This window comes from Ornithodoros turicata, chromosome 1 (genome assembly GCF_037126465.1).
Source record: "Ornithodoros turicata isolate Travis chromosome 1, ASM3712646v1, whole genome shotgun sequence".
In the NCBI taxonomy this organism is placed as follows: Eukaryota; Metazoa; Arthropoda; class Arachnida; order Ixodida; family Argasidae; genus Ornithodoros; species Ornithodoros turicata.
In genome coordinates, this window is record NC_088201.1 from 80,276,035 (window position 1) to 80,292,044 (window position 16,010).

The following is a 16,010-nucleotide window of genomic DNA, read 5'->3' on the forward strand; positions in this document are numbered from 1 at the left end:
ACAACGGAATGATATGATGCGCATAAGCTTAGGTTCTGAGTGCGGGGTATTGGAGGACACACAGCATGTTATAGAAGCCTGCCCTCCATACAGACAGCCTCGTCTTTCCCTTGAGGCGGCACTAGCCTACCTTGACAATCGCCCTTTCTCCGTTGGGAAGGTTCTAGGCTGCTAGCCTGCCCAACACCAGGTGCCGGCATTGCGCGCTCTTGTGGACTTCCTTACCGCCTCGGACTTGCTCGGCACTCTGTGAAAACTTCAGCGACATTGTGTTCGCACTATATCTGACATTGTGCAGTGAGTGTTTCTCAGCGTCGAACGTCTCCCCCTTTCCTTTCCCCCATTTTCCTTTATGTTTTATCCTGCTACACGCACTCCAACCCTTTCTTGTTTCCTGTTTATGGTTATTTGTTTGTTTGTTCTTCTATTTTTCGTAGCTAACCTTTTTCTTCTTTTTTTCGCCCACAAACGCGTTTTGGAGTAGCCAGTTCTGACTGTGTCGGGACTAACCTCTCCATATTTTTCTTTTTTCCAGTCCAACAGGAATATAGGGACGAAACTCTTTTCTTTCTGCCTGTAAAACATAAAAAGCAATTACAGACGAATGCTCACTGCATTCACCTGTAACTATTGTCTACCACTACCACCGCGACTTGTACGTTGGAACCTAAGTAGAACCTCGGAGACAGTCTTATCCACCTCCAAATTTATAATCACAGTCACCATTTTGACTTAAGGAACGCAGCTCAAGGGCAAAAGCGCACAATGACAGGAAAGAAATAAGCGGACGACGCTTTACTACTTCGAATGGACTGCGTCTATGGGAGCACGTCGCGAGTTCCTGAAAGACAATAAGCCTGCCCGCTCAATGTCATCAATGTCATAGTGTTTCGTCACTAGTTCGCTATAATGTAGAGAAGAATATGTGTGTACACGTAAATTACCCCCCCCCCCCCCCCAAGAATGTCCGGAAAAAAAAAGAGAAAAATCCACACAAAGTGTAAAGCGGGCTTCACCTCACGCGCGTATTTGGGAACCTAAATGGAACCTCGAAGATGGCGCTAATCATTCACAAATTTCGTATCGTAATCATCCTTGGTGCTTGAAGAAGACGCATATAGAGAACAAATGCACAGCGACATCAACTAAACAAACTACAGGCGATTTTGTATTTCTTACGCATTGCGTCTATGGGAGTGTGCATGTGAAGCAAGCTTTAAGTTTTTGTCACAGAAAGTTGGGAATGCCCTACAGGGCAACCCAGGTTGCTCTTTTTTGACGTTCGTTAGCAGCACTGTACAGGTTCCGGCAATCTTCAAAATAGTTATACGTAACAAATATGCCGAGTTGAAAAGTAATGCTCTCTGTGTGTTATCAAACAACGATGTTGCGCAGAATGGTGGGCAAAAATGTGGTGGTTGTTTTTCACTTTACGGTACCTTTAAAGGGCGTCCAAAGCCCGTGCAAATTAGGTAATAACCCAACCTTTTGAACGCTCAACCACAAAGAACAGGCTTCCAAACTTATATTATGTTCCGAGACATACTACTTTACTGTTGTTCACCATTTTGTAACAATTTCACCGTAGCCTCTTCGACACTTATTTTTTTTACAGAAGCACGACCTTGCCAAATGATGACGTGAAATCAAAATGGGATGACCAAACACTTTTAACAGGCTAAATACTTTCTCAGTTGTGCTTTCATTTCATAACAAAACCTGTGATGGTCTAACCTAACCCTGAGACGTTTGGCATGGAATTACCCAACTTGTTCCTGTGCTACCTCTCTCAATTTCGGCCTCTAAGTGCAGTGTAAGCTTTCAGTCACAATACACCGTAACAAGTTCTAGTTAGAAAGACAGGAACCCCAAAATGTATATACAGATATTACTGCACTGAATACACATCGCAGTCATACTGTGCGCATAAAGCAACCCCATGCGGCTACATACCTAGCACAGCCTTCACACGTGCTGGATCGAGGGCCGACTACGCTTCCTTGTCTTTGTTGTTGTTGGCCTGCAGTCCAAAAACGGACTTGTTCATCATTTTTTCGTCCGTGAACAAAACCCTCATCATGGACCTCGTGAAGTTGGATTGCTGGTCTTTGTAGGCCTGCTCCACTCGTGTTAGTGTGGTCTGGCAGACGACTATACCTGCATCCAAGTCCACGCTCTGCAAAGCCCTAATAAGTAGGGTCAGAATACATAAGGGTAAATATTTTCTTGCACACGCTTTTGCTTGTACACAGCATGAGACAATGTTTAGCATTGTCCGAGTCGATTTTGGGGGGCATTTCAAATGCACGAATGTGCACTTTGAGTGCATATAAATCTGGCCTCTACTGATCACTGACAGCATAGGTTGGTATTTATTCCGGAATCGCTGGAGGATATGATGTGCTATGGGGAAATAGCGGAGACTAGCACTGTATTACTTCAGCAATGTGTTTCATTAGCATCTGTTGCGTCATTTTTGCACGAGAGCAAGTACATGCTGCACACTCACTGTACATGTTATGTGTGAAGTCCAACTGTGTGCAAATACATTGCCATGGCCCAAGTTCACGAGCACTGCACCGTTCGAAGGCTGACAGACTGTGTGTAGAGAAACACTACAACACACACAAACAATCACTACCAGCAAATGAACACTGAGCATAACTCTGCATAACAGGCAAACACTTATGCAAACCTCACCTATCTTGTTGTATATTAGTACTTCTTTAACTCCGGACTTGTCGAAAGCTTGTATAATGTAGCAAAAATGGTATGCCCCCAATATTTACTCATAAGGGGCATCCCAAACTATATAATGGATCGTACTTAAACAAGGGCACCACTGTATAACTGTACCCCATTCAGTGACCACCAGTAATAACACCGACAGTACTACTAAACTGGACATATCAAATGAATGGACTGGTTGCAATCATTAATGAAGCTACAGAATATAACTGCAACTGCATATCGAATGGAAATCAATAGCAAAGACGGTGACAAATACTTACTTGACCAGTATGAGATACATTCCGGACGTGTTGTTCTTGAACTTCTCTCAGCATGTATTTTAGCCTGCGCACCATCTTGCTAGATTCTGTGCACAATAATTTTGGGAAGTTAAAATGAAAAAAGTAAAAAAAAAAAAACTCAACATGTAGTGTTCTGACACTGTCTACACACAGACACCGCCTGATACCCCTTATAAAAATTGCGGTTGAGTGTCAACTGAAACTCTATCGACTTCACTCAATGTACCATACATAGTTTCAGATGAAAAGCAACTGAGTTCCTAACGATGGAGCTGTTGAGTTCTTACTGTGTGGTATTGAAAAGTGGCCACCGTGTGCTTCTGGAAATTCTGTTGAGCTCGAGATGAGTGAATTTCTGTTGACATTCATCTGAATGTGAACTGGAAGACAGGAACAGCTGCAGGTACAGCTTGCTGCGTTACCTATCAATAATACCAGGTAGAGACACCGGGCACTATGAGTGACAACCTAGCGGTCACTGGGCATTGTTTACTGAACAGAATCCTTGACAGGCTGAAAGGTTCTGGTCAATAAACATTCCCCATGAGGCCGCCAGGTTGGCAAGACAGTGCTCAGGACGTGACCCCCTGCTGGTATAATGTAACGCAGGGAGCTGTACTATCGTGTTGTGGAGTTCAGACAGAAAAAATACAGAGACAGATATAGTGAAGATCATGAAAACGCAACAGTACTTATTTTATTTCTCGTGCCAGTAGTGATGACAAGCTATTCTTCAGGTAAGACGTCTGCGTTCCAGGGAAAATCTTGCACGTGTAATCTGAAAGGAAAAATAAATGGCAGCATGTTAAACAAATCAAGTACTCACAAGAACCTCACCAGCACAGGCAGAGCAGCGGGTGACGGGTACACTGTCCACCCTGAATTGCTAAACGGGGCTCACCAGCTCACTGGTTCCCGCAGTTTAAGGAAGATGTTCTGTCAACTATGATTCGAAGTGAGCAATTCAGAGTCGAAACCAGAACTTATATACAGGATGCTTAAAATTAAATACACACAACTTTTAATATAGTCACCTAAAAACACTTTCATTACTGAAACCGGCAGACCTCTTCACTCAAAATTTGATGGGTCCTAAAATATAGATGAAACTGAACTTTGAGTTGCAACATTGAGTACAGTTTATTTGACGAGGCGCTCTAAGCGGGCAATTTTTTTTTTTAAATTGGAGACGGTCGAGCGACGACTTTGGTACACCCTGCTTGGAGTGACCCCACTTTATTACAGTGCTTATGGATGCTCTCACGTAAAGGTATGTTTACCAATGACACGTGGGAATCAAGATACACAATACCCTTGTAGCCTCCCCCACTTCTAGAGTGTGCATTAAGACCATCCTTGAACTTGCATGCGGCTGTACTCAATCAGTCTTTGAAAGGTAAGGAAAGGAAGACAAATGAATGAAATATTTTTCTGTTCCACATTGCCATTGTTCTCCACTAAGTGTCCATCTTCTTGCAGACTCAGGGAATACCATAAGGGGAAAGTGCATAGCTTACCAATGACGGCGTTCAGGCGGACAGGGTCAATGGCCTCTTTCGGTGGAGTGTTTTTCTTCGTGTTACATTTCATCCCATACAGGGACTTGCCCCGCAGTTCGTCGTCTTGGAACACGTGGCGGAGCAGTGCCCGAACATATTTTCCTACGCCGCTTTTGCAGCTTGGCCCTAGCCTGGCAAGTACGGTACTCTCCACCAGCACACCGCTGCCGATGTCGACCTGCAAAAATATATTGTAGAGTGATCTGCAGCAACATAGATGGGTAGAAGATTAGATTGGCCCAGAAGAAGGGGGGAACAGTCTCTGTTCGAAATATCGGCGGCTTCTGTCCTGAGGCAACTCCCTTCCTGCAGCAACATAGGTTCCTATGAGATACGTATGGCGCAAATGTGCCGTGGAAAGGCATGGCAATACTTGTAAAAATGTTGGGACCCTGCAGCTAAATTATCCTCAATCACAGCATCAAGCCATGGCATAGTTACATAACGCCAGCGATCACAGGCCCCCTACACTTTGGCATCACTAAAGGCCCTCCCTTTTCCGCGATTGCGTGAAAATTCACAGAATATGGCTTATGGATAAGGCTTTCGAGGCCGGCCAACAATTCTCCTATCTCGAATTTTGCGAAAAACCGCTAATTAAAAAGTTAAGTAGCAAATTTTTGTTAATCGCTCATCTACTTGGTGGGAAATCTCGCTCCGCTAATTTCTGCCTACCCGTACATATCGAATGCAAAAACATAATTAATATTCCTATTATAGTTAATAAATTAAAAATGTGTTTCCAATAAAAAAACATCCTGTATAGTTATACACGTGGATAAAAAAAGTTAATAAAAGATTCTGGTATTCACAGTTAGCAATTGTTATGCGATCCCCGCTTCCGCTGCTGCTGGTCAATAACGCCTCCGGATACATGTTAGTTAGCGTGACGCAGGGGCGGACTCGCCATAAAACTTACTGGGAAATTTCCCGGTGGGGCTGGGTACACATGGGCCGCTCGGAAGCCTGTTCAAGTGCACCTGCTAGTGCTAATTACTACAGGAAGAGGGCCAGTTCGAGAAAGTTTCCCAGTAACTATCCCTGTCCGCCCCTTGTGTGACGCACGCATGTCTCCGATTGTCATCACCAATGCAGCATCCGGCAGACAGTGTACATGCTTAGTGGGAGATAAGCGTGGTTGGGGCTATGCAGGCTTGAAGTACTGCAGCAGAGATCTGATATTTGCATAGTATGGAAAGAACTGAGTGAGTGGTTGCTGGTGTCACCATGAGAAGCCAGATGCAACGATGACAGACAACACAGCTGGACGCAACCTCAAAAGTTTTTCCCGTGGAATGTTCTGCAGTTGTCACCAGCACCTATAATTTATTCGGCAGAGTAACATCTGTACTGCAAAAGGGTAGCCATGAACACACTCATGACGAGGAGGTACGAAGTACGCTCTCCACTGTTTACAGCTGTCGTTCACTTAGGACGCGCGACGGGGTAATGCCAGCAATGAGTCAATAGCACCCGATATCACCATGAATTTTAAGCTAAAACAATGGCACCCAATTTTTCCCTCATGAATTTATGGCAGCCATTAACCCTGGAAAGTCAGAACCTACATATACTACAATGTTCTTTTTTAACAGAGACAGATCACGTCAAAAGGGAGCGATAAAAGAAAACTGAAATCTCTCGGTGCACTGCTTGAGTTATAAAGAGGTGCTACTTTGATTAAAAAAACAGCCTGTATAGTCCGCCTAATTACGCATCCAGTGCCTGGAATGCCGCACTTCTATGTGATGCAGCCTATGCTTGTGTCAGCAGGGTGGCAGCAGGTCCACCACTGTAAGCCCACGCAGCCATTCTTCAATAGCTGTACCGCAGAGTGAAATTCAACTTTCTAAAATTTGGCACACGAAGCATCTCCGTCGCATTGAGAGTGTTCTTGCCCCAAATGCATAATTAGGCAGATCATACTGAAAATTTGAGGGTTATTTTGGAATACAGGCACGCTTTGATAATTCCACAAGATGGAATAATGTTGGAATACCACTGTCTCAAGTTACTAAACGTTACTAGTTATAAACTAGTGCAGCTGGGAGAACGGAAATGCAGAGTTCCCGTGTTCCGTGGAGTTTTGGCGCAAGCTATACCTGCTGTACTATATTTGTACAGTAACTGCAACGAAAAGTGAGATTCGTTATGGTTATATGTGACTTGTTATGAAAAGTTACTAAGCCACTCTCACTACCTGCATAAAATTACGAATCACAAGTATATATTGCCTGAACTAGGTCACTATTCAAGCCCAACCATACGTACCTTTGTACATGGGACAACGTCAGCTCCCTCCGGCTTGTGAACCTTGTCCAACATTCTTTCCAGACGCTTCACCATCTTTGCTGGCGCTGCAAGAATGTGCACCAATTGGTAACGGAATATTTGAGGAATGTGCAATATAGTGGTCATGCAAGAACCTAAATCGCTTGCAGGGTAAACTATATACAAACAACAAAACCAAAACGGAGCAATGACATACAGTGTGTCTTTTTTTTTTTTAATGGAAACACACAACTTCACAAGGCTGGTGATAAAAGAAAGCTGGAGACTACCTTTACGCTACTTGAATAAGAAACAGGTACTACTAATTATGTAGCACCTGTTCTTACTCAAGGAGCAGAAAAGTAGCGCTGGTTTTTCTTTTATTACTCGGTTGGTGAGGGGTGTTTCCATTAAAAAAAAAGACAGCATGTATTGTATAACTTGTGCCACTAAGAGGATGTATTTAGGGGAAGATAGCGAGACAGTCCGTGCTGGCGTGTTCCTTACTGTTGATCAGTACAGAGTAAAGTACTGGTTGGTTCGGGCCCCGGACTTGTCTTGCAGACAACAGGCAATATAGTGGCTGAAACCTGTTGTGAGGGCCTGACCACAACTAGATTAGATTATCAAAACCTAAATAGCAGGTAGGGCAACATACAAAGAACTGAACCAAAAGAAGGGGTGCTCACCATATGCTCTCTCAGCTTCGTCGAGAGACCTCTTCAATACTTCAACTTCATTCTTCAACCTTGCATTTTCTGCCTGTAGGTCCGCAATTTTCTGTGCGCTGGAGGTGGGGCCACCCTAGAAATTAGGAATGAATCAGCAGAAAAATAGAATACCTACATCAGGATAGAAAAAAAAAGGAAATAATCACGTGGAAAAGATAGAAAGCTAAGGAGATTGGTCTCCATTCGACGAACTGAAGAGCCGAAAACATAACTAAAACAGTGGCTGATTCAACACAAGCCAGCTTGCACTAATCCAAATCAAGAAGCTCACATCATCTGTCAATTGCGACGCTGCGCTCTCCATGTCCCGCTCCGCTGAACTCTCAGACGCGGCGACCAGTTTGTTACGCTTCTTCTCAAGAGTATGGGGCTTCCCTGCCAAAAGAGGTGACTAAACAGGCAGGGAGCATCTTATAATGACGTGATATACTGGTTAAGTAACAAGTCTTTAATCGGATCCTATCGCGTCTGATGCACAAACACCGATGAAACTGACTGCCACCCAGCAATACACATTTCCGCCCGCCCGGTTCGCTGCGCGTTCTCTTTTCCTTGCCCACATGTATCCCTTTGTAAGTACTAATTAACGCTTGTCCCATCCTACAGTTGGCGATACAAGTACTAATTAAAAGCACGCCATCCTCGTTTACAAGAGCAACAAAAGCTGACTGCATGTGGGTTGGAGTAGTTTTGGGGTGCATCACGACCCGACATCAAAAACTCACAGCTCAGAACAGAGGCATCAAAGATGCCAAATATTAGTACGCCAGTTCAAGTAGGACTCGGTGAGCCCAGCGTTCAGGTACAACCGTCCTGTTTACGTTAATTCGCACATTAATGCGATTAGTGATGGTAGGTATAATCTGAAACTTAGCGCGTCGAGACCCGTCACTTCGGACGCCGGGTGTTTTCGTATTACGTATAGGAACGACAGCTATATAAGATAGAGAGTTTTAGTATACCGGCCATAGGCTACCGGTGGGGCCGGTATTGACGTCATGCCTTCTCTGCGCAAGCGCGAGCGGAATACCGGCCTCCCGGTCCTACCGCCGCCGGTCGGAGGGGCGAAATACCGCGCAGCCTACCGCCAGCGTACCGCTCGCTTCACCGGCGAGATCGACAGCAGCGCCGCCGCTCTCCTTCCCGTCTCCGTGCGTCGCTACCGGTGAAATGTCGCGGTAGAGTCGCGCTATACTAAACGAGCCTGTTATACCGGAGCCGGGGACTGCGGTAAGCAAGTCCACCGGTAGCCGCGGTAGCCTACCGGGCACCGGTAGCGGTATACTAAAACTCTCTAATATCACCAATATCGACACTCACCAAAATGAAGAAGCTCTGCTTGTTCAGGTTTTTGCCCGGCTTTCCAGCACACCTCCACAATGGTCCCGCGTAGCTCACGAATTGCATTCGGTTCGGTTAGGAGACGTGTCCCAATTGCGGGATCAGTAATGGACCGTACGCGGTAGACGTCCCACTTGTTCTCGGAAAGCCATTTGATCAACACCTGCGACATGATGCCGGTTAGCGAACCGTTCGAAAGGACGTAGATTGCCAGATTTCCGCAGATTGAAGACACCGCCGATCATCAACCTTCCATTTACACAACACAACGACAAATGCGAGGCTGCGGATTTCATATGCGATTATGCATAGGCCGTGGCACTCAAGCCGGAAGAAGCCATGTCAAGCCCGAAGCCTTTACGTTGGCGCACGTTGGGAATCGGTGTTTCCCGTTTTCCCGTGATCCGATTTGATGGCTGATGTACATTTCAGATTTAAGCTGCTGATCAAAGATGCAAGGCTTGCACGAATGGTAGAATGTTCGGCTCTTGCCAGCTGTCAGCCTCCTGGCTCCAGCCTGTCCGCAGGCGAGACACGTACTTTGGCGTACACGGTATGTGCCTGCCTGTGTGTGGACGCGTTGACTGATGTGGCGAATGTGACAAGGTGTGTGGCAAGAACCTGAACCGCGTGAGCCTGAATGCGACCGATCTATAACGCTGACGTTCGTTATGATCTCGTGATTTCGTGGGATGATCCGTGGGAGGGGGTAAAGGGGTCTGGACCATCTTTATCAGTCAACTCTAACATGGCGCTCAGTGGACTTATCCTGGCATGCATCTGGCTCTTGTCCAATGCACACATCCCCCCGGAAAGATCCCAGATCCGCCACTGGTATTGCCTGGTAGCATTACCTGGTATGTCTGTATCAATGGAAACATATTTTCTGTCCAGAAATGTTAAACACCCATGATCTTGACTTGTTCTCTTGGGAAGCTCACAACTAATAAATCTCATCAGAAAAACAACAGGAACTCTGCAGTGGAATCTCTGTTGAACTTGTTCAACAAAATTTCTGATGACGTCCTTTTGAAGGAACGCAGTAGACCTTGAAAAGCAACTGAGTCTTTGTTGACACAGAAGGATTTGAACAAGCCATCAATAGAAGTTCAAAGCTCATTTTTGTAAGGGACATTCACCGATCCACTCACCGACTCAGTTTTTTCTGCTCCTCTAACTTACGATTGAGCACGTTTTCCTTTTCTAAAGCCTCTACTTGCTCGCCATCAGTGCAACATCTCTTCTGTGCCTGATGCTGCAACACAATGGAACTGCAGTTTGCAACAATGGCCATGCCAATTGGCAATCGAAGTTGCAAGAACATTTATGCAAGCATCAAGTACTAGTCAGAGTTGTGATAACTTTACACTCTAAAATCTGTACCTCTTAAAAACCCCTTTTATAAGGTACATTTTGGCAAAAACGTACCCTTTATATTATGCGGTACGAAAGCGCCTAAAAGGTACAACACTTTTAAGGTACTGCCGTCTAGCCGGTACACCCGTATATGAGATACAGCCGTGTAAGAGGTAGTGCCGTCTAACAGGTACAGCCATTTTAGAGGTACCGTCGTCTAAGAGGTACCGTCGTCTAAAGTGTACAGCCGTCTAGCAGGTACAGCCGTCTAGCAGGTACAGCCGTCTAGCAGGTACAGCCGTCTAGCAGGTACAGCCGTCTAGCAGGTACAGCCGTCTAGCAGGTTTACAGTTGTCCAAGAAGTATACAGTCTACACACAACAGAGAGGAACATGTTTGTGCTGACATAATCCGTACGTGACGTATCGCACGCACAACAAAATGCACAACACGCATCATGTATTGTGCGTTTATGCTTTGGTATCGGTAGTGGTAATACACACTCGCAGAAGTGTGCGTCTGTAACATACGCGAATGTGACCAACGTGTTGCAAGCACATGCAGGACAAAGGCAAGAGGCGATCTAAATAATGAACCGCTCTTTAATTGACTTTTAGCGATTTCAGCAGCTGCGAAAGCCGTGGTTTTCTGTACGGCTTCGGGAATTCCTTGTCGCCCACAACATATATTTACAGCAGGTATAAACAACCGGCCAAAAGCAGCTGGGTATGTCAAGTTTTTTTTACGTAGTAAACTGTCAAGCAGCAGAGCAGCACAAACTCATATAAGCATGCCCGACAGTTCCAGCTGCACAGCCTCTCCGTCACTACACCAAACAAGGCTCTGCTACCCGAAAAAGAGTTTCGGTCCCGGAGAGTCTACCTCTTTGGGGACGGTCTGGAGAGGAACGCCGCAATTCGTTCGTGTTTGTGCCTTCCAAAAGAATCGTCTCAAACAGGAAGCAGTCCACATACCATTGATATCAGGTCATACTTCTAATTTTTTTGGACGTAAGAATACGTCCACATCGACGAACGTCGGCGATTCTTTTCATTCGTGGCTGAAAAACCCTCCAGGATGTTGGTCATCTCCACCATTCCTTGATCAAAGCTTTTGCGGAATCTGACGTCGAATTCCAGTATCAGCTGAGAAACAAATGAAGTTTAGATATTAGAGATAAAACTACACTGTCAGCTTGAGCAGTAACAGCACAGCAAAACCGATCACTTCACTTTATTTATTTCGATCGTATTAATAATTAGTGTTGACAAACTACATTACTAACATGGCAATCTACATCGCTACGCCGTTAAGTGAAGACGTCATTCTGACCCACGGATGTTTTGCCGACTGGCTACTCTTGGTGCACGACTTTCCAGCAAAGCAATATGTTAAGGCGGTCAGATTTCGCTCCAGTATGTAATTATAATTTTATTCCTTACTCGGAGAGCTGGATTTGAAAGAATCCATTGGAGATGGTCATGCCATGGGGTAGTAGTGTTTAGAGCCCTGCACGGGCAAGGGCCGAGCTGGGCTTGTTATTGGCTGTGTGCTCCGGGCCGGGCCGAGCCCGGGCCGACAAAATACGCTAGCACCGCGGGCCGGGCCGGGCCGGGTCCTGGCCGACAAATATGTTTCCGAGAGTCAGCCCCGGCGAGGCCACGCAGCTAATTCCACACAATGGAGATGCATTAGTTCATATCATCATGCGCTTGCATCATTCCTGTGCATATTTTGCAAAGACAAGCAAGGGATACTGCATTAGGCATATGATTCGACCCTCTAGAACATTCTGAAAGCCACTTTACATTGCTCATCACTCCTCACGTATTTCACAATCACTTGGCAAAGCTTCAGGGTGTCGGAGCGAACCGAAAACCGAAAAAAAAAAACGCTATTTTGGTGCGAACCGGAACGGAATCGAAACCGTATACGTTTTTTTTCGCTCAGGAGGGAAACCGAAAAATATATTTAACGGTTTTCGGTCCAAGCAAAAACTTCCTCGGTTTGGACTACGGATAGGCGAATGAGACGTCGTGTGCTCTGAAGTCATGTCATGGATACTATACGAGGGTTACGGTTACGGTGGAATGTATGCCGGTATAGTATGACTCTTAGGCTCCCTTTGTAATGGTTTATCGTTCGCGCACGCACACAGACTTCGATGTACATGTGACTCTCTAGCAATGTGCCGTAGTGTTCGTTTTAATTTGATCCCCCCAAACTCTCTTCAACTAAACAGCGACCCAAGGGGGCTGCATAACAGCTTCTTTATCGCGCAACGCGTCCCTTGTTTGAGAGCAGCTAAGTTGAATACATTTACGTATAGGCGAGGGCAAGCCCGTGCAAAGTGGCAACTCTTGTGGACAGGACAGGAAGAAAATAAAACGGAGCCGTCGAGCGCGTTTGTGAGTGAAGGTGTTCCTCGATTTGCGTCGTACTCGTACGGTGGTGCTTGCTGGCTAGACAGTAGTAACAGACATTCGGATGGGACGCAATCGCTCCAATCCAGCAGGAAAGTACTTTACGTATGACATCACGACAAACAAGTCCGTTTGTAGCATGCGCTTCAAGAAATAAGAAAGCCCATTTGAACAGACAGTCACCTACAGGAACCAGGAGCTACCAATTTCACAGCTGGCTATTAATATTAAATACCATGTATGCGGAATAAACGGTTTTACATTTTGTAACATTGATTTTTTTTTTTTTGTGGGGATGAGTATTCCCAGCAGAAGCGAAACCGGTTAAAACCGGTATGAACCGTTATTTTTTTACTCTGGAGCAGAACCGGTACCGGATCGTTTATGATGTAACCGGAACGAAAAATGTTTCGGGTCGACACCCTGAAGCTTGGTGAGAGGGATATGGACTGGGTGAAGGAGTTTGTCGACAGCATCCTCTACCTCCGCAAAATCTTTACAGTGTAACGATAACGCCCATGCCCGCGTACGATCTGGATTTAATTTGGTCTGGTGCGGTTATGGTGTTAAACCGCCATCACTTGTATCTTTGTCTTCTCTCCTTATAAATTTACTGATAAATTTGTTTGATAATCGCCAGAAACGCGTACGTCGCTGCTGTAAATACTATGCAGGGACCACTCGCCGGGTCACCGGGCCGGGCCCTATTTGCTTAGATTCCGGGCCGGGCTCTAGTCACTGGGTCACCGGGCCGGGCCGCATACAAATATGAAGGTCCGGGCCCGGGTCGGGCCGGGCCATTTTTCGATGCGCCCGGGCCGGGTCGGGCTCGGAAACGTCGGCCCGTGCAGGGCTCTAGTAGTGTTCGTCATGCTGACGGGAGGTACATTCGCGCGCAGACTTGTCTTAACCAGCGGAGCGCGTGTCATTGGGCGCTGATAGGGAGCTGGAAGCGAGGTTGGGATCATCCACTATCCCCTTGAAGGGAGGGTCGATACGCACAGCGGATGAGTTCGCGTTTCGGCATCTTCGTTGTGCGTGCCGACCCTCCCTTCAACGAGATAGTGGATCATCCCAATCTCGTTTCCGGCTGTCTGTCAGCGCCCGATGACACGCGCTCTGCTGGTTAAGGCAAGTTTACGCGCCACTGTATCTACATCGAAAAATATTTCAGCGCTACAACGGGGACGATAACCTTCAGCACCAGACAAGCCTGAAATAATACACTGACGTGGAACGCTTCTAGGTTCTTAGAACCCTCAATGCAATCGCATACGCACTCTGGCAAGCTACCGTTCACTACCCTCACCCTACACATGCACGTTTTGGTAAACGGCATGCACGTAGTTGTAGCGGAAATGAACAACGTTAAAGAGCAACTTACCATGAGCAGGTACATCTTCCCGGCCTTTCCATGTCCCTTAACCGGTCAACTTAACCGTGCGAAGACGGCGGCTTCCTGATCACAAATAACCTTCACACGCGGACGCGGCTGCACTTATAACGCATGTTTCTTCCGTAGGTATCAAAGGTTCGATTCGCTAGATATGAGACAAGATAAAGATAAGAAACTGAACCGTCTGACCTCATGAAACCACTGGAAGGTGCAGCTTGTCGGTTCGTCGACAGCTTATCTGTTCCGGAATGTTCTTTTTCTTTTAGTTTACATGTTGGCCAAACGAAAACCTGCCTCCTTCACGAACACACGGAGAGAGTTCAACCTGTTTCTATTTTATCAATGTACATACCCAATAAGCAATAAACATCACATATACAGAACGGCATTTTCTTTGCTCACTGTCTATCCTGTGTTCGTAATATACTTGAAACAGACGCAAACAATTTAAAGAAAAGTACCACGGTTGAGGCTCTTTAGCTGACGACATAGACAGGAAACGTTTTATCATCTGCCGTGAATGAAACAATCATAGTTGTAAATCAACAGCTAATCTTTATCTCCGAGCCTGTGCGATGTAGTACATGCATTATCTGACTGCATCGAACCCTTTGGGGCGTTACTTGAACGCAAGAAGTGTTGAAAGCAGCGGAAAGCACAATAAGATTTTGCGCAAGAGGTACTGCTTTATACCGTACAAGACACGGCACCTCATAAACTGACCGTGTACCCCATAAATTTGCTTGTACCTCATACAGACAAAGCGAGATCCTTTGTCTCACCCAGTACCTCTTAAAGCAACTGCGGAAAAGCACCGATGTACAGCTCCCGGCAACCTTAACTTGAACGCCGCTTCGCGTAGCGGAGAAGGAGGAGAGACACCCTAGTGGGATTCAGCCGAACTATTGGGAGAGCGCGTTTCTGTCTGTCCCACTCGCATGTACTCGCATGTAGGGGTGTCCGTTATTGCTCAAACGCCTCGAAGGCAGGCGGGGGTTGCTTTCCGAAAACGCATATTATCGGGATTGCGATTGTTTGTGTTGCTTATGTGAGGTGTATGTTCGATGATATCGGTAATCTCGGCGATATTCGAGGCATGGCCGCGTTGACAGCTAAGAATGATTGTGTGCATTCGAAGGGATCAGCAATGATGCTGTTTCAACTCGAGACGAAATAAACGAGGATAACACAACTTCGTTCTGTGATTGTGAAGTTTGATCTCCTTGAGTGGCGATGCTCCACACCATTGCTGATCATAACAAGGTGGAACGAGGATAGAAGCGCAACACATTTATTTGAGTGAGAAAAGAATGAAATTAAGTCAGCCGTAGTAGGTGCCAATTGAAACAGGACAACTTGTGCCTTTCATGTTGCTACATTTGCAAGTGTTCTTGACGGTCAATACATCCTTGCACATATTCGGATAGTCCCGGGACTAGTCCATGCCTTGAGATGCTGCCCAGCAGTTTTGGTATTCAGCCGTCGCCGGGTAAAGAGCTTCAAGTCCTTTGGAACTGTACGTGTTACTTTTCTCTCTGAAGTCGTATGTTAAACGTTATAGCAGTTTATGGGGACTACAGGTTATATCTATGCGGAGCCTCTTTACGCAAGAATGTATTGACTGTCAAGAACACTCGCAAGTGTAGCGACATGAAAATGCACAAGTTGTGCTGTTTCAATCGCCGTTTCGGTGCCCTATGTCATAATGCGGAGATCACTGCTCGCACCCAGTACGGCTGCCTTAATTTCGACTTGATCTATTTCGTCTCGAGTTGATACAGCATCACTGCTAATCTATTCGGGCACATATTCTTATCTGTCAATGCGGCCATGCCTCGAGTATCGTCGATATTACCCATATCATCCAGAGTACATGTCACATAAGCAACACAAACAGTCGC

At 45.9% G+C, this 16,010-nt stretch overlaps 2 protein-coding genes across 6 annotated transcripts in view; both read right to left on the minus strand.

The window, feature by feature from the left end:
- Window positions 1-16,010, minus strand: part of LOC135378431 (neprilysin-4-like) — a 156,380-nt gene that overhangs the window by 108,021 nt on the left and 32,349 nt on the right. The window lies entirely within an intron of this gene.
- Window positions 3,696-14,940, minus strand: LOC135401457 (uncharacterized). Of its 5 annotated transcripts, XM_064633877.1 has the most exons (8): window positions 14,098-14,940; window positions 11,265-11,435; window positions 8,914-10,189; window positions 7,865-7,968; window positions 7,552-7,666; window positions 6,863-6,948; window positions 4,550-4,769; window positions 3,696-3,810 (listed from the first exon to the last, which is right to left on the minus strand). In XM_064633877.1, the coding sequence occupies exons 3-8, from the start codon at window positions 9,104-9,106 to the stop codon at window positions 3,725-3,727; spliced, it is 804 nt and encodes a 267-aa protein (XP_064489947.1). In that variant the 5' UTR covers window positions 9,107-10,189; window positions 11,265-11,435; window positions 14,098-14,940; the 3' UTR covers window positions 3,696-3,724. The 5 variants fall into 5 exon arrangements, with proteins under 5 accessions (XP_064489947.1, XP_064489956.1, XP_064489964.1 ...); XM_064633886.1 differs by lacking the exon at window positions 14,098-14,940 and having other exon boundaries at window positions 11,265-11,810; XM_064633894.1 differs by lacking the exons at window positions 11,265-11,435; window positions 14,098-14,940 and having other exon boundaries at window positions 8,914-10,345.

Bases quoted from the DNA above. Each gene is read 5' to 3' on its own strand.
- LOC135401457 (XM_064633877.1), bottom strand. From the start codon at position 9,106: ATGTCGCAGGTGTTGATCAAATGGCTTTCCGAGAACAAGTGGGACGTC. The intron at 6,949-7,551 runs GTGAGCACCCCT...ACATTCTTGCAG, and splicing joins CGAAGCTGAGAGAGCATATG to CGCCAGCAAAGATGGTGAAG. The intron at 4,770-6,862 runs GTACGTATGGTT...ATATTTTTGCAG, and splicing joins ACGTTGTCCCATGTACAAAG to GTCGACATCGGCAGCGGTGT.